The sequence below is a fragment of the Salminus brasiliensis genome, chromosome 22 (assembly GCF_030463535.1).
Source record: "Salminus brasiliensis chromosome 22, fSalBra1.hap2, whole genome shotgun sequence".
In the NCBI taxonomy this organism is placed as follows: domain Eukaryota; kingdom Metazoa; phylum Chordata; class Actinopteri; order Characiformes; family Bryconidae; genus Salminus; species Salminus brasiliensis.
In genome coordinates, this window is record NC_132899.1 from 12805334 (window position 1) to 12819701 (window position 14368).

A 14368-nucleotide genomic window follows, 5' to 3' on the forward strand; every position below is an offset into this window, starting at 1 on the left:
AGCTAGTTAACTTCATGACCCCACAACCGGGCAAGGCATGGTCACAGGGAGGACCTCAGTGTGAGTAAGAGAAATGTACACCCACTGACCATTAAGCGACCTCTTCACTTTTGTGTTGAGTTGGACAGTGTCTCTCTCTCTCTCTCTCTCTCTCTCTCTTCACTTTTGTGTTGAGTTGGACAGTGTCTCTCTCTCTCTCTCTCTCTCTCTCTCTCTTTCACTTTTGTGTTGAGTTGGACAGTCTCTCTCTCTCTCTCTCTCTCTCTCTTCACTTTTGTGTTGAGTTGGACAGTCTCTCTCTCTCTCTCTCTCTCTCTCTTCACTTTTGTGTTGAGTTGGACAGTCTCTCTCTCTCTCTCTCTCTCTCTCTCTTCACTTTTGTGTTGAGTTGGACAGTGTCTCTCTCTCTCTCTCTCTCTCTTTACTTTTGTGTTGAGTTGGACAGTCTCTCTCTCTCTCTCTCTCTCTCTCTCTCTCTCTTCACTTTTGTGTTGAGTTGGACAGTCTCTCTCTCTCTCTCTCTCTCTCTCTCTCTTCACTTTTGTGTTGAGTTGGACAGTCTCTCTCTCTCTCTCTCTCTCTTCACTTTTGTGTTGAGTTGGACAGTCTCTCTCTCTCTCTCTCTCTCTCTCTCTCTCTCTCTCTCTCTCTCTCTCTCTCTCTCTCTCTCTCCACGCGCAACCCGGCGCCCGCGCGCGTGCTCACACCTCCTTGCCGCCGTGCTCGTGCCGGAGAGATCGCAGTATCGCTCTCCTCACCGTTGGTCGAGCCGCGTTAATCTGAAGGGAAGACTGCGAGAGAGAAAAGGCTTGCTTTTTTGCCAAACACACATCACACCACCGATGGCCGGGATGAGAAATCTAGTGTGCCTTCAGCTACTGGCGCTAACCTTGGTCGGCTCTTCGACGCAGGCGGATGGCAAGAGCGGTAAAGAGGCAGGGAATGCGGGCAATTTCATGGAAGACGAGCAATGGCTGGCCACCATATCCCAGTACAGCCGCAAGATAAAGCACTGGAACCGTTTCAGAGACGTGAGTTGGCATTTCCCCCCTCATTACACACAAACACACACACCGTTGACCAGCAGAACGCGGCTGCTTTCAGTTAGATTTGCTGTCTGTTATTATTTAAACTTGACAAACGTTCTGTTCTCTAAAACCGACCGTTACAGCGAGGAGAAGTCTGACAGCCCGTCGTCGCAACTGTTTAATGTACTTTTCTGCTTCATTAAGGTGTTTTCATTCACCGAGCGCTCCCTTTTCCCTAATTTTGACATTTGACATTGTGAATGTGCTCCCAGGTGAGTCCACCAATTCCCTTTGAACCGATTTCTACTTCTATCACAGCGGATATTCATATAGATAGATAGATAGCTACGCTAGCTGATGCTAGCCAGTTATCACTCGAGTGGAAACCGCTTTTTTGACTTGGGCAGGGGGATGAATGGAGGGTTACACGACATTCAGGAGTCATTTTAGCCTGGAAAGTTACTATGTTGACCGTGTCTCTGTCCTCGCAGCCGAAAATAAGCACTAAACCTAAAAGACTTTTGGTTCAGCGGGTCTCTCTAAGCACATCTACGGTGAGCAGTCTTCGTAGTGGGCAGGTCAGGTTCAGGGGATGCTATGGTGCGGGGTTTCTGTCTTTATTTATTTATTTATTTATTTATTTATTTATTTATTTATTTATTTTAGTATAGCTGTATAGTCCACCCGTATTTTGACAAGTCCCACCCACACGGGATAGGGTTGGCCATTAGCGCCTGAGCATGACCTGCTTAGCCAATCGTGGAGCAGGTGGTGGACATGTCTTAGCCAATCCTAACACAAGAAGGCGGGATATTGCAGAAAACAGGCGAGAAAGAAGCACCTGTACAGAAGACCGAGCCTTAAAGAGGAAAACAGTGAGCCTGCTTCTAGCTAACTGCTGTTCAGCAGGTTGTTCTCATGTGGTCAATTTAATGAATAGAAACATTGTTTGGTATTATTTGCCCCTGTATTTCTATCTTTGCAGATGTGCTGTGTCACATTTTCCAAAACAAAATAAACGTAGCTTAATTATTTACATATATTTATTTGGTTTTATTATAGTGTTATAGTAGTACTCTTAAATAATTGTGCTGTGCGGTTCTGAGAAGCAATCTCAAGCTCTAAAACACAGATTTAAAATAGTAAGCTGGAGGCTGGAAATTGGATACAGGCTGCAGAATTGCCCTGGGAATTAATGAAATTGCAAACACAGCGGCATTTAAATCGAACCGAGCCGGCTCGGTTTGTCCAGGGGGACAGCCAGCTTTTGCTTCACACGGGCAACGTCTTCTTTCAAACGGGGGGCTTTGACTAGTGTCTGTATTCTTTAATCAATATTTATCGATTGCCTCATACCTCTGCCTGCATTGAAAATGGGTTTTACAGCAGAGGAAGGATGAGGATACGCATGGCTGCATACCCACTGCCTCCCAGGCTGCCTCCCTCCTTCACAGAGACAATATTTCCCCTCCCAAATCACTGTGTTTGAAAAGAAGGGAGAAAAACGACAGCTGAAGCCTTGGCGGCTCCCCCAGGAGCTGCTGTCCACTTGAGTTAGAGGCGGCGAGACACGTATTTGTTTATTTATTTTGTTGCGCAAGGCTCCTTGAGCAGGAGTGAGCCAGGTGACAGGTGAGGAAGAGAGAGAAAGGGGACTGTGCAGAATTGGTCTGTATGTGGGGGCAGGTGCAGTGTGGTAAAAACCTCCGCTCCTGTCAGGCAATTGGGCAGAGTTGTATTTCAATTTTGAGAGGGGCAGCAAGGCAAAATTGAATTGATAACTGGCTGGATGTATGCTGAATATCACTGTCTGTCATGTTGCTTTTTGGGCACTGCACTGCTTCTGTGTTTTCTGTTTGTCTACGGAACAACAGACTGTTTATCATCTGCTCGGGATAAGAGCATCAACCACATAACTCAAGAGAAAGGGCGTGCTGGTGTGTTTGCCTTTGCAAGCAAGAGCCTCTGTTATTGAGAGAGCAGGGAAAATGGGAGCAAGCTGTTTGAAGATGTACAGGCAGACTCACTGATCAGGTGCCTTTCTGTGCCGTACTTGATGTTTGAGAACAGGTAACCTATCTCTGTATTACATTATCTTTTAAAGATGTAGACATCAAGAAAGGTTCTTTGCAGTGATACCATAGAAGACACACTATTGGTTCCTTGAAGCAAGTATTTCTTTCCTTGATGTCTGCTTCTGACATTCTTATGGTTTTATGGAGGGCTGCACGGTGTTGGAATTTTCACCAGATTTCACCAGAAGTCCATAGGCCAACATGTCACAAAAAAAGAATGATATTTGGCAGATATTATCTGGTAGATTTCTAAAGGTCCATATCACAACATCTCTTTGTCCCGTTGTCTTTTTTACTCTCCCTGTAAAGAACGAGCACTGTTCTGATCATTTGCACTATACTGTGCCTCATTTAAAAAGCAGCCAGAGTTGAGACACTCAGGAGAATTGCAGTATATAAATGTGTGAAGCAAAAGTGAGGCAAATTGAATAGGTTGATCCATGTAAATTAGTTGGTTCTCAAAACGTCGGAGAATCACTTGTAGCACTTTCCTGACTATAATGTTTTTGGACTTTGGTAGGACGAACAGTGAATATTCGAAGGCTCGCTCCTTCATTGGTGGCGTACATTTAGCCAGATAGTCATAGTCAGTCATGCAGAGTATACTGAAGAAAAACCAGCATTTTCATAAAAGTTAGGCCTTTTTATTACCTACACAGCCAAATGTACACTATAATTTAGAAATTTCTTTAAAATTTCTAATTAAACCAAAAATATGTGTGATATGTGTCTGAAAATGATATTTAATACGTAAAAATTTAAACCCTACATCATCACCCCTGGTATCTATCAGATTGTGAGACTACTTGTGTGTTTATTCAAAATGTAGTAGATACCTTTGGTTAGTCCTCAACAAGCAAAATATGTTTTTTAAAAAAGCAGAATTTCCCTTTAAGAGTGTTCTCTGAATGGCTGAATAGATGAAGGACTGTATTATGTCTCTGCTGTTTACTCACTGCAGTGTGCTTTCATGTCCTTTCACAGGCTGTTGGGACTCATTTACCCAGCTGCCCCCGCCCACTTCAACACCTGTTGAATTTTTAGTCACTACTTACTAATCGATTCTTGCACTGCTGATTTGCCATATAAAAGCTTTATTAAGTATCAGGATGAATTCTCCTCTGAGTGATTGGACTTCATGTCAATGCACTAATTTTATTTAACATCTATGAACAGAAATTTCCTTTTGTTTGAATCTTTTACTTGCTCCTGACAACAGTGATGACTCTGTTATTGCCATGACACTTGTAGAGGAAGCGTGTTTATTGGATCAGAGGAGGCGTGTAACTGGGGGACTTTGACGTGTGGCTTGTTGTCTGCTCTGATCTATTCACCACATAAAGAGAACAGAATGTAATCCTTCTGTTGTTTTTTGATGCATTTTCATTTCAACATCTTAAAGCACAAATACCAAAGCACAGACGATTGGATAGCAAAGGTTAAGCCTTTGCTTTCTCCAGACAAGGGAATTAATTTTTGTCTTTCAGATATTATCTCTGCTTCCATCATAATACAATCCAAGCATAGCATTTATTTACAGTTTTGTGCAATACCCAAATGTCACTTTTTTTAACTGTTAGTAGTAAACACAGTCTCTGTAGCTAAGTTAACAAAACACAAATGTTTTAGCAAATCTGAATGTAAATGTACTTTTCACAGGGCTTTCATTGAATTATTGAGATATTTTAATCAGTGTAACCTTTACAAAGGCTTTAGTAAGTATATATATATATATATATATATATATATATAAATAAATGTGTGTGTGTGTGTGTGTGTGTTTATTTATTTATTTATTTATTTAAAATAGCAAATCAGCCCTAAACAAGCTTTGCAGCAGCCAAGAAGCCAAATTGGCATTACTTACTAAGAAAATATTGATATATCAGTGTATCTCAATATTTACTTTTGCAGTACTGTATCAATTCTCAATCAGTAGTTCACATGCAAAGATTTTAGGTTCATTTTGTGTTGTGTTTAGACCAAAATAACTTTTTTAGTTAATCATATTTTTACATCTGAGGGTTTTTATACTACAACAGTTTTCCTGAAATTAGATTTTTTTTAATGCAGCTTGTTAACAGTATCACAATATATAGATTCTTAACCCCTGTAGAGTGATTCGTATCATATTGCCAGATTCTTGCCAACACACGCCCTATGACTGTGTCCTGTGTCAATGTGTCCAAATGTTTGCACAGGCCTCATTGTTTTCAGTGAAAGACAGCAACCATGTATTGGGGGTTGCTAAAAAATAGATTGTTTGTTTGCTTTGTTGCAGAGGTTTACTGCTTCTCAAGGTTGTCCAGACATTTGTCTTTGGACTTTGTAATTATTAATATTCTTGAACAGGTAAAACTCTGTCTCCTCTTAATGTCCGTGCTTTCACTGATCTTTTTTTTTTCCTAAAAAAGTTACTTTTTTATAAAGTAACTTTATAGTCATGTGTGGTTCACATGCAGAGCATCTGTGAAATCTTGGTTTTATTATGGTAAGTGAGACATTAAGCTCTTATAGAATGAGGAAATAGTGTTGAAATGAGAGGATTTATGGCTGCTGGTCAGCCATCATAACAACGCTGTGACTTGTTTGAAATCCATGAGCTATGACTACTGTTTCAGTTGACACCTTTTTTTACACTCCTAACACAGTAAGCCCAGTCACAGCACATTAAGAGCCATGTCACACTAACATACTGCAGTAAGAACAGCAGTAAAATAGATAAATGTGCTTTACAGTTTATGTTTCCAGCCATCTGTATACGAATTGAAACATTACACGTTTTAGAACACAGCATTTTTTGACAAAAACTGCAATCACAAGACATTAACATTGATCTGTAGTAATTGCAGCCAACTGCAAAAAAACCTTTGGCTTTACTGTAAATTGCAGCCTTGCACAGGAATACCAAGGCCATTATACAGACAGAGACAAGTATGTTGTTAATAATAGCTTATATTTGGCGTTTAGGAGTATATCAGCCCTAATATAGCAAATCTGCATTTTCTTTGTGCTGTCTCCTCATAGCAGTATGGGAAAGTAACCACTCTTATCTTCTCCGCCCCTACATTGCTTCTGCCTTTAAAAATCAAAGGGTCAAAAAGCACTTTTATAAATTTCAGGGGCTGAGGAAGGAATCATAGACTTTTTTTAAACCACAGCAGGAGCTCATTTAAGTAAGGACAATTAAATATTTAATGGACAATTATATATAATGTAAATACTATATATATATATATATATATATATATATATATATATATATATATATATATATATATGTTTGGGTTTATTACAAATTAAAATCATGAAAGATGCCAAGTAAACCTAATGGATAAAAGCGGAAATATTATTTTGTGAAAAATTATTAGAAACAAAAGTTTATATACAAAAAAAAAACAAAAAAAAAATGTATTGCTTTCTATCCTTAATCACCCAGCAGCTTCTTTAAGCCCAGCAAAAACAGTGCTACATGTTGCTTTATTCTAAGAGCATTTGAGGACGTTGGCTGCTTACCCACCAGCCTCTTATTTGAATTTTCCATTCCGCCTTCTTAGATTCTGCAATCTAACCTTGGTTCCATTTACAGTGACACCACAGTTAGATTCTGGAAACTCTACAGGTGCCAGAATGTAACAACTTCACCATTAAAGATTTAAGATGGAACAGGACATTTGAATCAGAAGCTGGCGAATTGGATCCCAACTTAAGCCTTCTTGATTTTCTAGTCATTTGTCTCTCATGCATCCTATACACTTGTACCTCTGATCCCCAGACACCCCAGACACTGAATTTGGTAAATAAGTCATTCATGCCACTAGTTCCAGCTGTATGGACCAGGCCCAGAGTAAGCATATACTTGTCCTGCGTTAATATAGCTGCTCATTGGTAGCACATTTTTATGAAGCATTATGTTTGTGTAATTCTGAATATTCTTATAAACAATAAATGGAAACATTTACATATTAACAGTAGCCACTATTTTAGCTCATAAACATTTTTTTTGTATAAACAAAAAATGATTGAATCAAGGCATCACTGTATCCTATTAAATCAAAAATGAATCATTGCACCTTGTCATGGCGTGTGCGGCCAGACAAGACGGAGGGATGGAACTAAGCAAGGTTTTTTTTAGAACACAAAGGGAGTACAAAACAAGGTGCAAAGAAAACAAGGTGCAGCAAACTAATGGTAAAAACTAGAACACAAACGTAAGGTGACAAACTAAGTGGCGAACACAACAAACCTGGGACTGGGATGAGCAGGGAGTAACAGGGGATGAGCCGGAATGAACTAAGAATCTACACAAGGGAAGGGGACAAATGAAACCACAAGCCTAGCTTGGGATGTAGGGAAAACTAGAACTGAAAACTAGAGCCACGCTCTGAGTAAACGAAAAGGGTACCAGCTGCCTGACTAGATAACAAGGCAAGCTCAAGATTAGAACCAGATTAGAACACAAGCCAACATGGACATGCCAACGACACGTGGAGAATCAATTCACAGCAGTGAGTTGCAATCAGGAAGCTTCTTAAATGCTTCCAGTCCCAGGTGCAAAACATGAACATGAATCAAACACAAATGAACCGGAAACAAGGCGGAAGTCCTTATATGGGTCTGTTGGCGGCGGCCTGGGATCGCCCCGGGGGAGGGCGTGATAATGAGGGCACACCTCCAGTAACAAGTGATTAACTATATAAAAAGTGTGTAATGCAGTTGTCTTATAAATTGTAAAAAAAAAATAAAAAATCACTAATTGTATAATTTTTTGGTCCGGTTTCTTGTGGCTTATTTTTAAAACGTTTATGAAAAAATAGCCTTTTTACGACAGGATCCAACATCTCTACAAATCTCATAAACTATATGATGATGCATGTCAAATCTTGATTATTATTATTAAAATGTGTTTTTGCATTCTGAGTTTTTTTTCGGCCCTTTTACAAACCCTCAATCCTTGCAGCATACTCATGATCCAAAAATTACACACATAGATCCTACACCTTCCTGCTCTACACTCCAGCTAGTCTCAGTCTTTCTCTATCTTCATTAGTAGAAGAAAAATAGGGAAGCTATTTGACATACAGCATTGTTTGTCTCTTCTTGCTCTAATTTGCCTGTTCTTCTACACACTACGTGTCATATTAGTGCACAAAGGCAATCCAGAGTCACTGAATTCACACAGCTATGAGCTGTCTTGTGGTTGAAGCCAGCGCCTTTTATAAACAATCTGCGAGAGTATTCAGAGAGTAAAAAATACAGCTGGTGTTCTCTGGAGGTCATATGTGTCTGCATCCTTAGAGACTACTGTTCTAAGATCATTACTGTATCTAAGATCATTAGAAGAATTCATATTGGATATGGAAAAGAGTTTTTTAACATAAATATCAGATGCCCGAGTACTGAATGTCAGTTAATGTAGGTCAGAGAAAGCACATATATATAAACTAAAATACTGGAATGCACATGTACACATATATTGGGGCTGCCATACAAAAAACATCCAAAATGGTTTTATAGGCTTTACTCCTACATTTTTACAGGGAAAATGATTATTAATGGGAGGTGTTTAGTCATTGTAAAAAGATTTTATTCTTGAGCATTCCTATTGGTGCATTTATCATGACATTTGTCCATAATGTAAAGAACATGGATAAAATACGTTTTGCATAGAAGGTTTTTGCATGATCACAAAAATATAGCATTTATATAATATAGAAAAAGTGAAGACTTATGGATCTTATGGGTACTACAAGTATGTAATTATGTGTGAGAGGAGCTGATGCTATTGTAGATAAGGTAGTAAAGCAGGTCCCAATTAAGGGCTTATCAACAAGAAAAGCAGAAAGCAAAGAGCCAAAACCCCTCTGTATTGGCACACTGTGTGGTGATGCAGGCTTATCTCCTTGATCAAGTAATCACAGCAGCCATACATGGCATCCAGGCAAAATAATGAGCAGTCGCTGCTGGATAGTTTCAGCTTAATGTGTAATTGGACAGTAGGACAGTGTTTTCCATAGGACACTGTGCAAGTGATACAGCTGGGAGGAGAGGCTGTAGTTCTGCACTAAGCACAGAGCGATACAAAAATAATGTTTTAAGTGTAACAGATAAGATATTGAAATTCATTACCCAGTGATTATTATTATCAGAAAAATCCTGAATATTCACATTCCTATAATCAAAATTTAATTTGGATGAAAGGTCATAAGAAAATCATCAGTGTTGGCTTTGTTTAGCTTGAAGACAGACCTCTCTGCCCTTGTGTTTGCTTATGAGCTGCTCAAATGTCAAACTGCATAATTAGTGAAGCTGTGAATCCTTTCGTGGCAGAACACTTTCTACATTATTCATGCTGGGGTTACATCATTTTAGGACTTTTCAGATCTGAAGTACAAGCTCCAACTGCAAATGATTTCTTCATCATTTTTATTTCTGTTGGATTCAGTTCTATTGATTATTGTAGTTATTATGGGTGTAATGACAGTAGTATTGGCGCATTTTTTAAATAAATAAAATGCTGTACTGAAATGCCCATCTGTCTCTTTCTAGGATCTCTTATTTGTTTTAATGTATATCATGAAATAAATAACCATAAATCTCCTTATTATGGTAGATAGAGAGTGAATTGGGCAACTTGGGCGTCTAGTTTCTAAATTGGGGTAAAAAAAAGTATAAAAGAGCTAAATATATAACTAACACAGACTTCCATGATAATGAACTAACTGTTATATATCACTTTTTAGATAATTTGTTTCTCGAATCTTTCCCTTTTTCTTCCTAATTGGGACTGCCCATTTGTAACTCTCCCTAGCTCCAGAAATGCTCTTGACACTAGTAGGGTAAGGAATTAACACAGGTTGTTAGTTCTCAGGGCAGCCGACGCGCTTGGAGGAAAGCACCAGGTCTTCAGCTTCACCACACCAGCTAACAGATGCCTGTGCCAGCCAACATCACTTAAGAGTGAAAAAGGAAAGAGTGCCATCTACGCAGGGCATGGCCAATTGTGCTCTCTTGGACTTTGGCCACAGATGGCAAAGCGGCATGACTCAGGATTCAAATTTGTGACCAACAGGCCATAAATATCACAAAAAATATTGCTGAAACTGAAATATCCTTGCTATGATGTACAAAAAAAATTGATTGCCTAGAACTACTAGTTGCTGAATGGGAGGTCAACATGTATCCTTTCACATTTCCATATCTAAGTGCTCTGTAGCTGTGGAACTCGTCATTCAGACTTTCTCTTCTCTCTGTTTTATGGAGAAGGAGCTGCAGGTTGAGCTGCCCTCAGTCAGCTCTTAGCGGTGGGACAGCGTGTTCTCTGTGTAATGCATAGCTTGCAGTTCATAAGCAGACGCTGGGAAATCAAATCGCTCAATACAGATCTAGAATGTGGTGATTTGTTGAGATCGGGTTCTGGAATGGTGGTCCTGGATCACCTGATAGTTCTGGAGCTGAAATTCAATCAACTATTCACAAAACATTGATTAAATCATACATCGTGTTCATGTATTAATGAGAGCTGCCGTGGGAGACTTTTGGAGGCCACGTATCAGCGGGCACGCTCTCCCACCTCATCATGGTACTTAATTCTTAATGAATCATCTGCTAACCGCACCTGGCCTTTTCCAGCTTCCCCCGTCATGGTGCCCTGCTTACTGCTGCGCTCAACTTTACAGTAGCGCAGTGCCAACTGCAGTATATAAATACTTTCACTAGGGACGCAGGGTTGATGAGTTGCTGGCAGCACTGTTTGTCCTGCTGCATATTCGCCCGGCAAATAGCGGAACTCCTGCTAAGTGCTCTTGCCCGGGGCGCTGTGGCTGTCCCACCTTGGACTGCCCTCCTGCACAAGCTACTGCTGCTGCCAGCATTTGCTTTCAGATTTGAGAAAGCTGCTTGTGCTTATATACCTGCTCTTACAGGGTCAGGGAAGATGCTGCCTGCAGTTCAAATGAGTGAGTTAACCCTGGCAACTCCCTATGGAGTATAGAAAATTCAAACGCCTCTTCTTATGCTTGGTTTGTGCAGACTCTACACTTTTAAATCGATGCCATAGTTGTATTTGTAGGAGGAAGGTGCAAACTATGATTGCTGTGTTGATGACTGTACTAGAAAGTAAGTTTTTACTCATTTTCCATAAGCACTATCTGCTGAATACTACTAAAATGAGCAATTGCTGACCATTAATTTCCCCATCCCCTAACACTACAGTAAAGTAAAACAATACATAGCCAAGTTGGCATTGTGGGCTCCTTTACAACATAGATCAATACATTATGTACAACCACCCATGTTTCAGTTCTGGAAGCTGTGGCTGTCCTCCATTACAGGCACATGTCTGTAGGTTATTCTGCTCCTGAGTTAGGAAGCCTAGAATACTGTCAATGCAGGAATCGGGTTTGGTTAATTTTGTCATTATCGGGACCAATATCTGATCCTAGTATCGGATCGGTGCATCCCTAGCATAAACATACTCTCAAATAGCTTTCCATTCCTTATGCAGTGTAATGTACTGGTGAACGAGTGCCCTCACTGCTCGACACTGCTCAACTGCCAGAAAAACATGGACATAACTGCTAATACTACAAAGGTCGGACAAGGTGCTGTATCCTGTGCCTGCTGCAGTGTTTCTCACTATGTGTGGTACCATCACACTCGTTTTCATCTCTATGGGAGAAACCATGTTTCGAGTCAGTTACAGAGTGTAAAATGGCCTTTGCGTGTGTATTGATGTGCTTTTTACTGGGAAAGTAAAGCTAAGTCTCATCTGGTCACACTCTTAAAATTAAAGGTGATACAAGGGTTTCTTTGAGCAGTTCTATTTAGGAACCACTTTTGGTTCCATAAAGAGCAATAAGCCTCCTTCACTATTAACTTTCTATTTTAACATTTATCATTTTCTTAAATGTATTCTTGAGACATCTTTGTCCCAACAAAAAGTCTTTAGATTCATGCTTCACAGCATTGCTCTAATAATCATAATGAATCCCATTGTCCTCGTTAATTTAACAAATCCCAAATAAACAAAACGCTGGTGAATGTCAGAATCTTTAACTTGCTTTTAAAGTTTGAATCTTAAAGTTGGTTTTAGGACAAAATGTCTTCCGAAAAACGGTTAGTAAATAGGGCCCAGTGTTTGTAAAAGATACTTGTGAGTGTGAAGAACCTTTAGAATGGTGTAGAAACCTTAAATCAGCTGAAGGTTCTTTAAACATTTAAAATGTTCTTTACATTCTCAATAAATTCCCACAGTACCATGCAAATGCAATATTTGCTAACAGCTTGTGAACTTTGGTTATGCATTTCGTTCAGAAATCGTTGTCCACCATGAGGGCACTATCAATAGCTTACTGTGTACTGCTTGCATCAAACCATGACGTCAGTACCATGACGATTTTGTATGAATACATGTATTGTTACACCCCTAATATATGCAATTAATTTTGTAACTGTAAATTAAGGTGTAACTATGTAATTGGATTTAAATGATAATAACAATAACAACAACCACAATAACAACAACAACAAATAAATAAATAAATATAATAATACTTCTAAAGTTAACCCTAGGGCTCTCTGCCATCTCTCCTTTACACTGGCTTAGTGTAAACATCCCCACATAATGCCTTTCAGTTTATTCTGCTCTATTTTAGTGTGTACTGCATCATTTGACAGTTTATGTCAGATCCCAGTGGAGAAGCATATTGTGCATCTTTGATGGTCCATTCCAATTCCAGGTGTTGGTGTGGCTTAGAGAGATAGATAGAGAGAGAGTTTGTTATTTCAGCACAGAGAGACGCTAATGGATATGCAGAGCGGCTCTATTGAAATGACCTTAATCAGCCGTGTCCCATGCTGGGAGGGACTGGACTGAGCCACTGATGGCTTTTTCTCCCTCAGTTCAGACAGAGCATCACAATCTCATTTGGGGCTCATATGGCCCTTTCAAGAGAGACACAGCAGTACAAATTGAATATCCACAGTTTTATAACAAATGGAAATAGAGATAGCAGGGCAAAATGGTTTGTGTTGTACACAATCAAGTAGTCAGATTAATTCCGGTGTGAACTAAAATTCAATCAGCTGGTAAATCAGCAGGATATTTTTACATTTATTTATTTATACACCAGTTCTGGTATTTCCTTGTTAATCTCATCACTTAACAGTCTTTGCTTGTTTTTAGGGCAAATCCCCATTTACTTCCTGTCATGGTGATTTTGATATTTTGTAAACCCATTCTGTCAGTAAAAACGTACATTCCAGTGCCAGTAGTGGTGAGATCTTATTCAAGTGAGACTATAGGCTGTGTGTGTTTCAAGGCTTTGTAAAAGCCGTTGTCATGGGTTATTCATAAGTCATGACAGGTTTACCTGCAGTCAGAATTTGCAGGTTGAAGTCATTACACTGCTCCCCACGAGTCACCACTTCATTTTTCTTGCAACCTTTTGATTTTACAAGCCTTTATTGTCTCGTTATTGTTGATTCCTGGAGTGTTGCGAGAACACTGAGCCGCCTGTGATGTGGTGCCGTGTGGAGTGCTCAGATCAGGGGATTCAGAGCGGTTTCATTTCAAATCCTCTCATATGTCAGATTTGGTTTCAGATAGCAGGGAATAATTTAATCCCTCCTTTCATGGAGTTCACAGAGATATAATCTCAGAATGACAATGTGGGCAGTCTGCTGAGTCTTCAGGTATTGTGCTGTTTTGAAGTCTTATAGTCATACTCTGCAAATGTGTTGGCTTTGAGTATCAAACCTGAATAAATTTGGACATAATGCCTTTTCTAATCCAGTTTCCCCAAGATCAGTTGTTTTTTTGTCTTCTTCTTGAGTATATTTTTTTATACAGAGATGGAGAAGGAAAAGAAGAGACTCAGAGTTCTTTGCCCCGAGGAGTTCATTTGTTCCTTGCTTTTGAAAGAAAAATGATTCTGAAAAATCCTTGTTATCATCAGAGTGAATAGTCTTTTTCATGAGACCAGATGATCTTGTCTTAAATGTTAGTGTTTTCCTCGAGGCACAATGCTGACTCTGCTGTTCTCAGGGAGGTTGACAGGAGTCGTCCAGCAGCTTGCTCTTTTCTTTATTTCTTCAACCTCAGGGCACCTGACACATTTACGTTTAATCATCTTAGCTGATTGCTTTTGCCCAAGGAGACTTTGCCAAATGCAGGGACAGCCCCACCTGAAGCAACTTTGTTAAGCAACCTTCTTCAAGGGTACTGTGGCAGTATTCATCAGCTGGTTTCGGTGCCATGAGCAT

General features: G+C 39.7%; 1 protein-coding gene across 1 annotated transcript in view; it reads left to right on the forward strand.

The window, feature by feature from the left end:
• The first annotated feature begins 671 nt into the window (after positions 1–671).
• LOC140543649 (testican-2-like) overlaps positions 672–14368 on the forward strand; it is a 41593-nt gene continuing 27896 nt past the window's right edge. Inside the window, exon 1 of the mRNA XM_072666761.1 lies at positions 672–1031. Coding sequence (XP_072522862.1) covers positions 843–1031 — 189 coding nt within the window. The 5' untranslated portion in view covers positions 672–842. The remainder of the gene's footprint in view (positions 1032–14368) is intronic.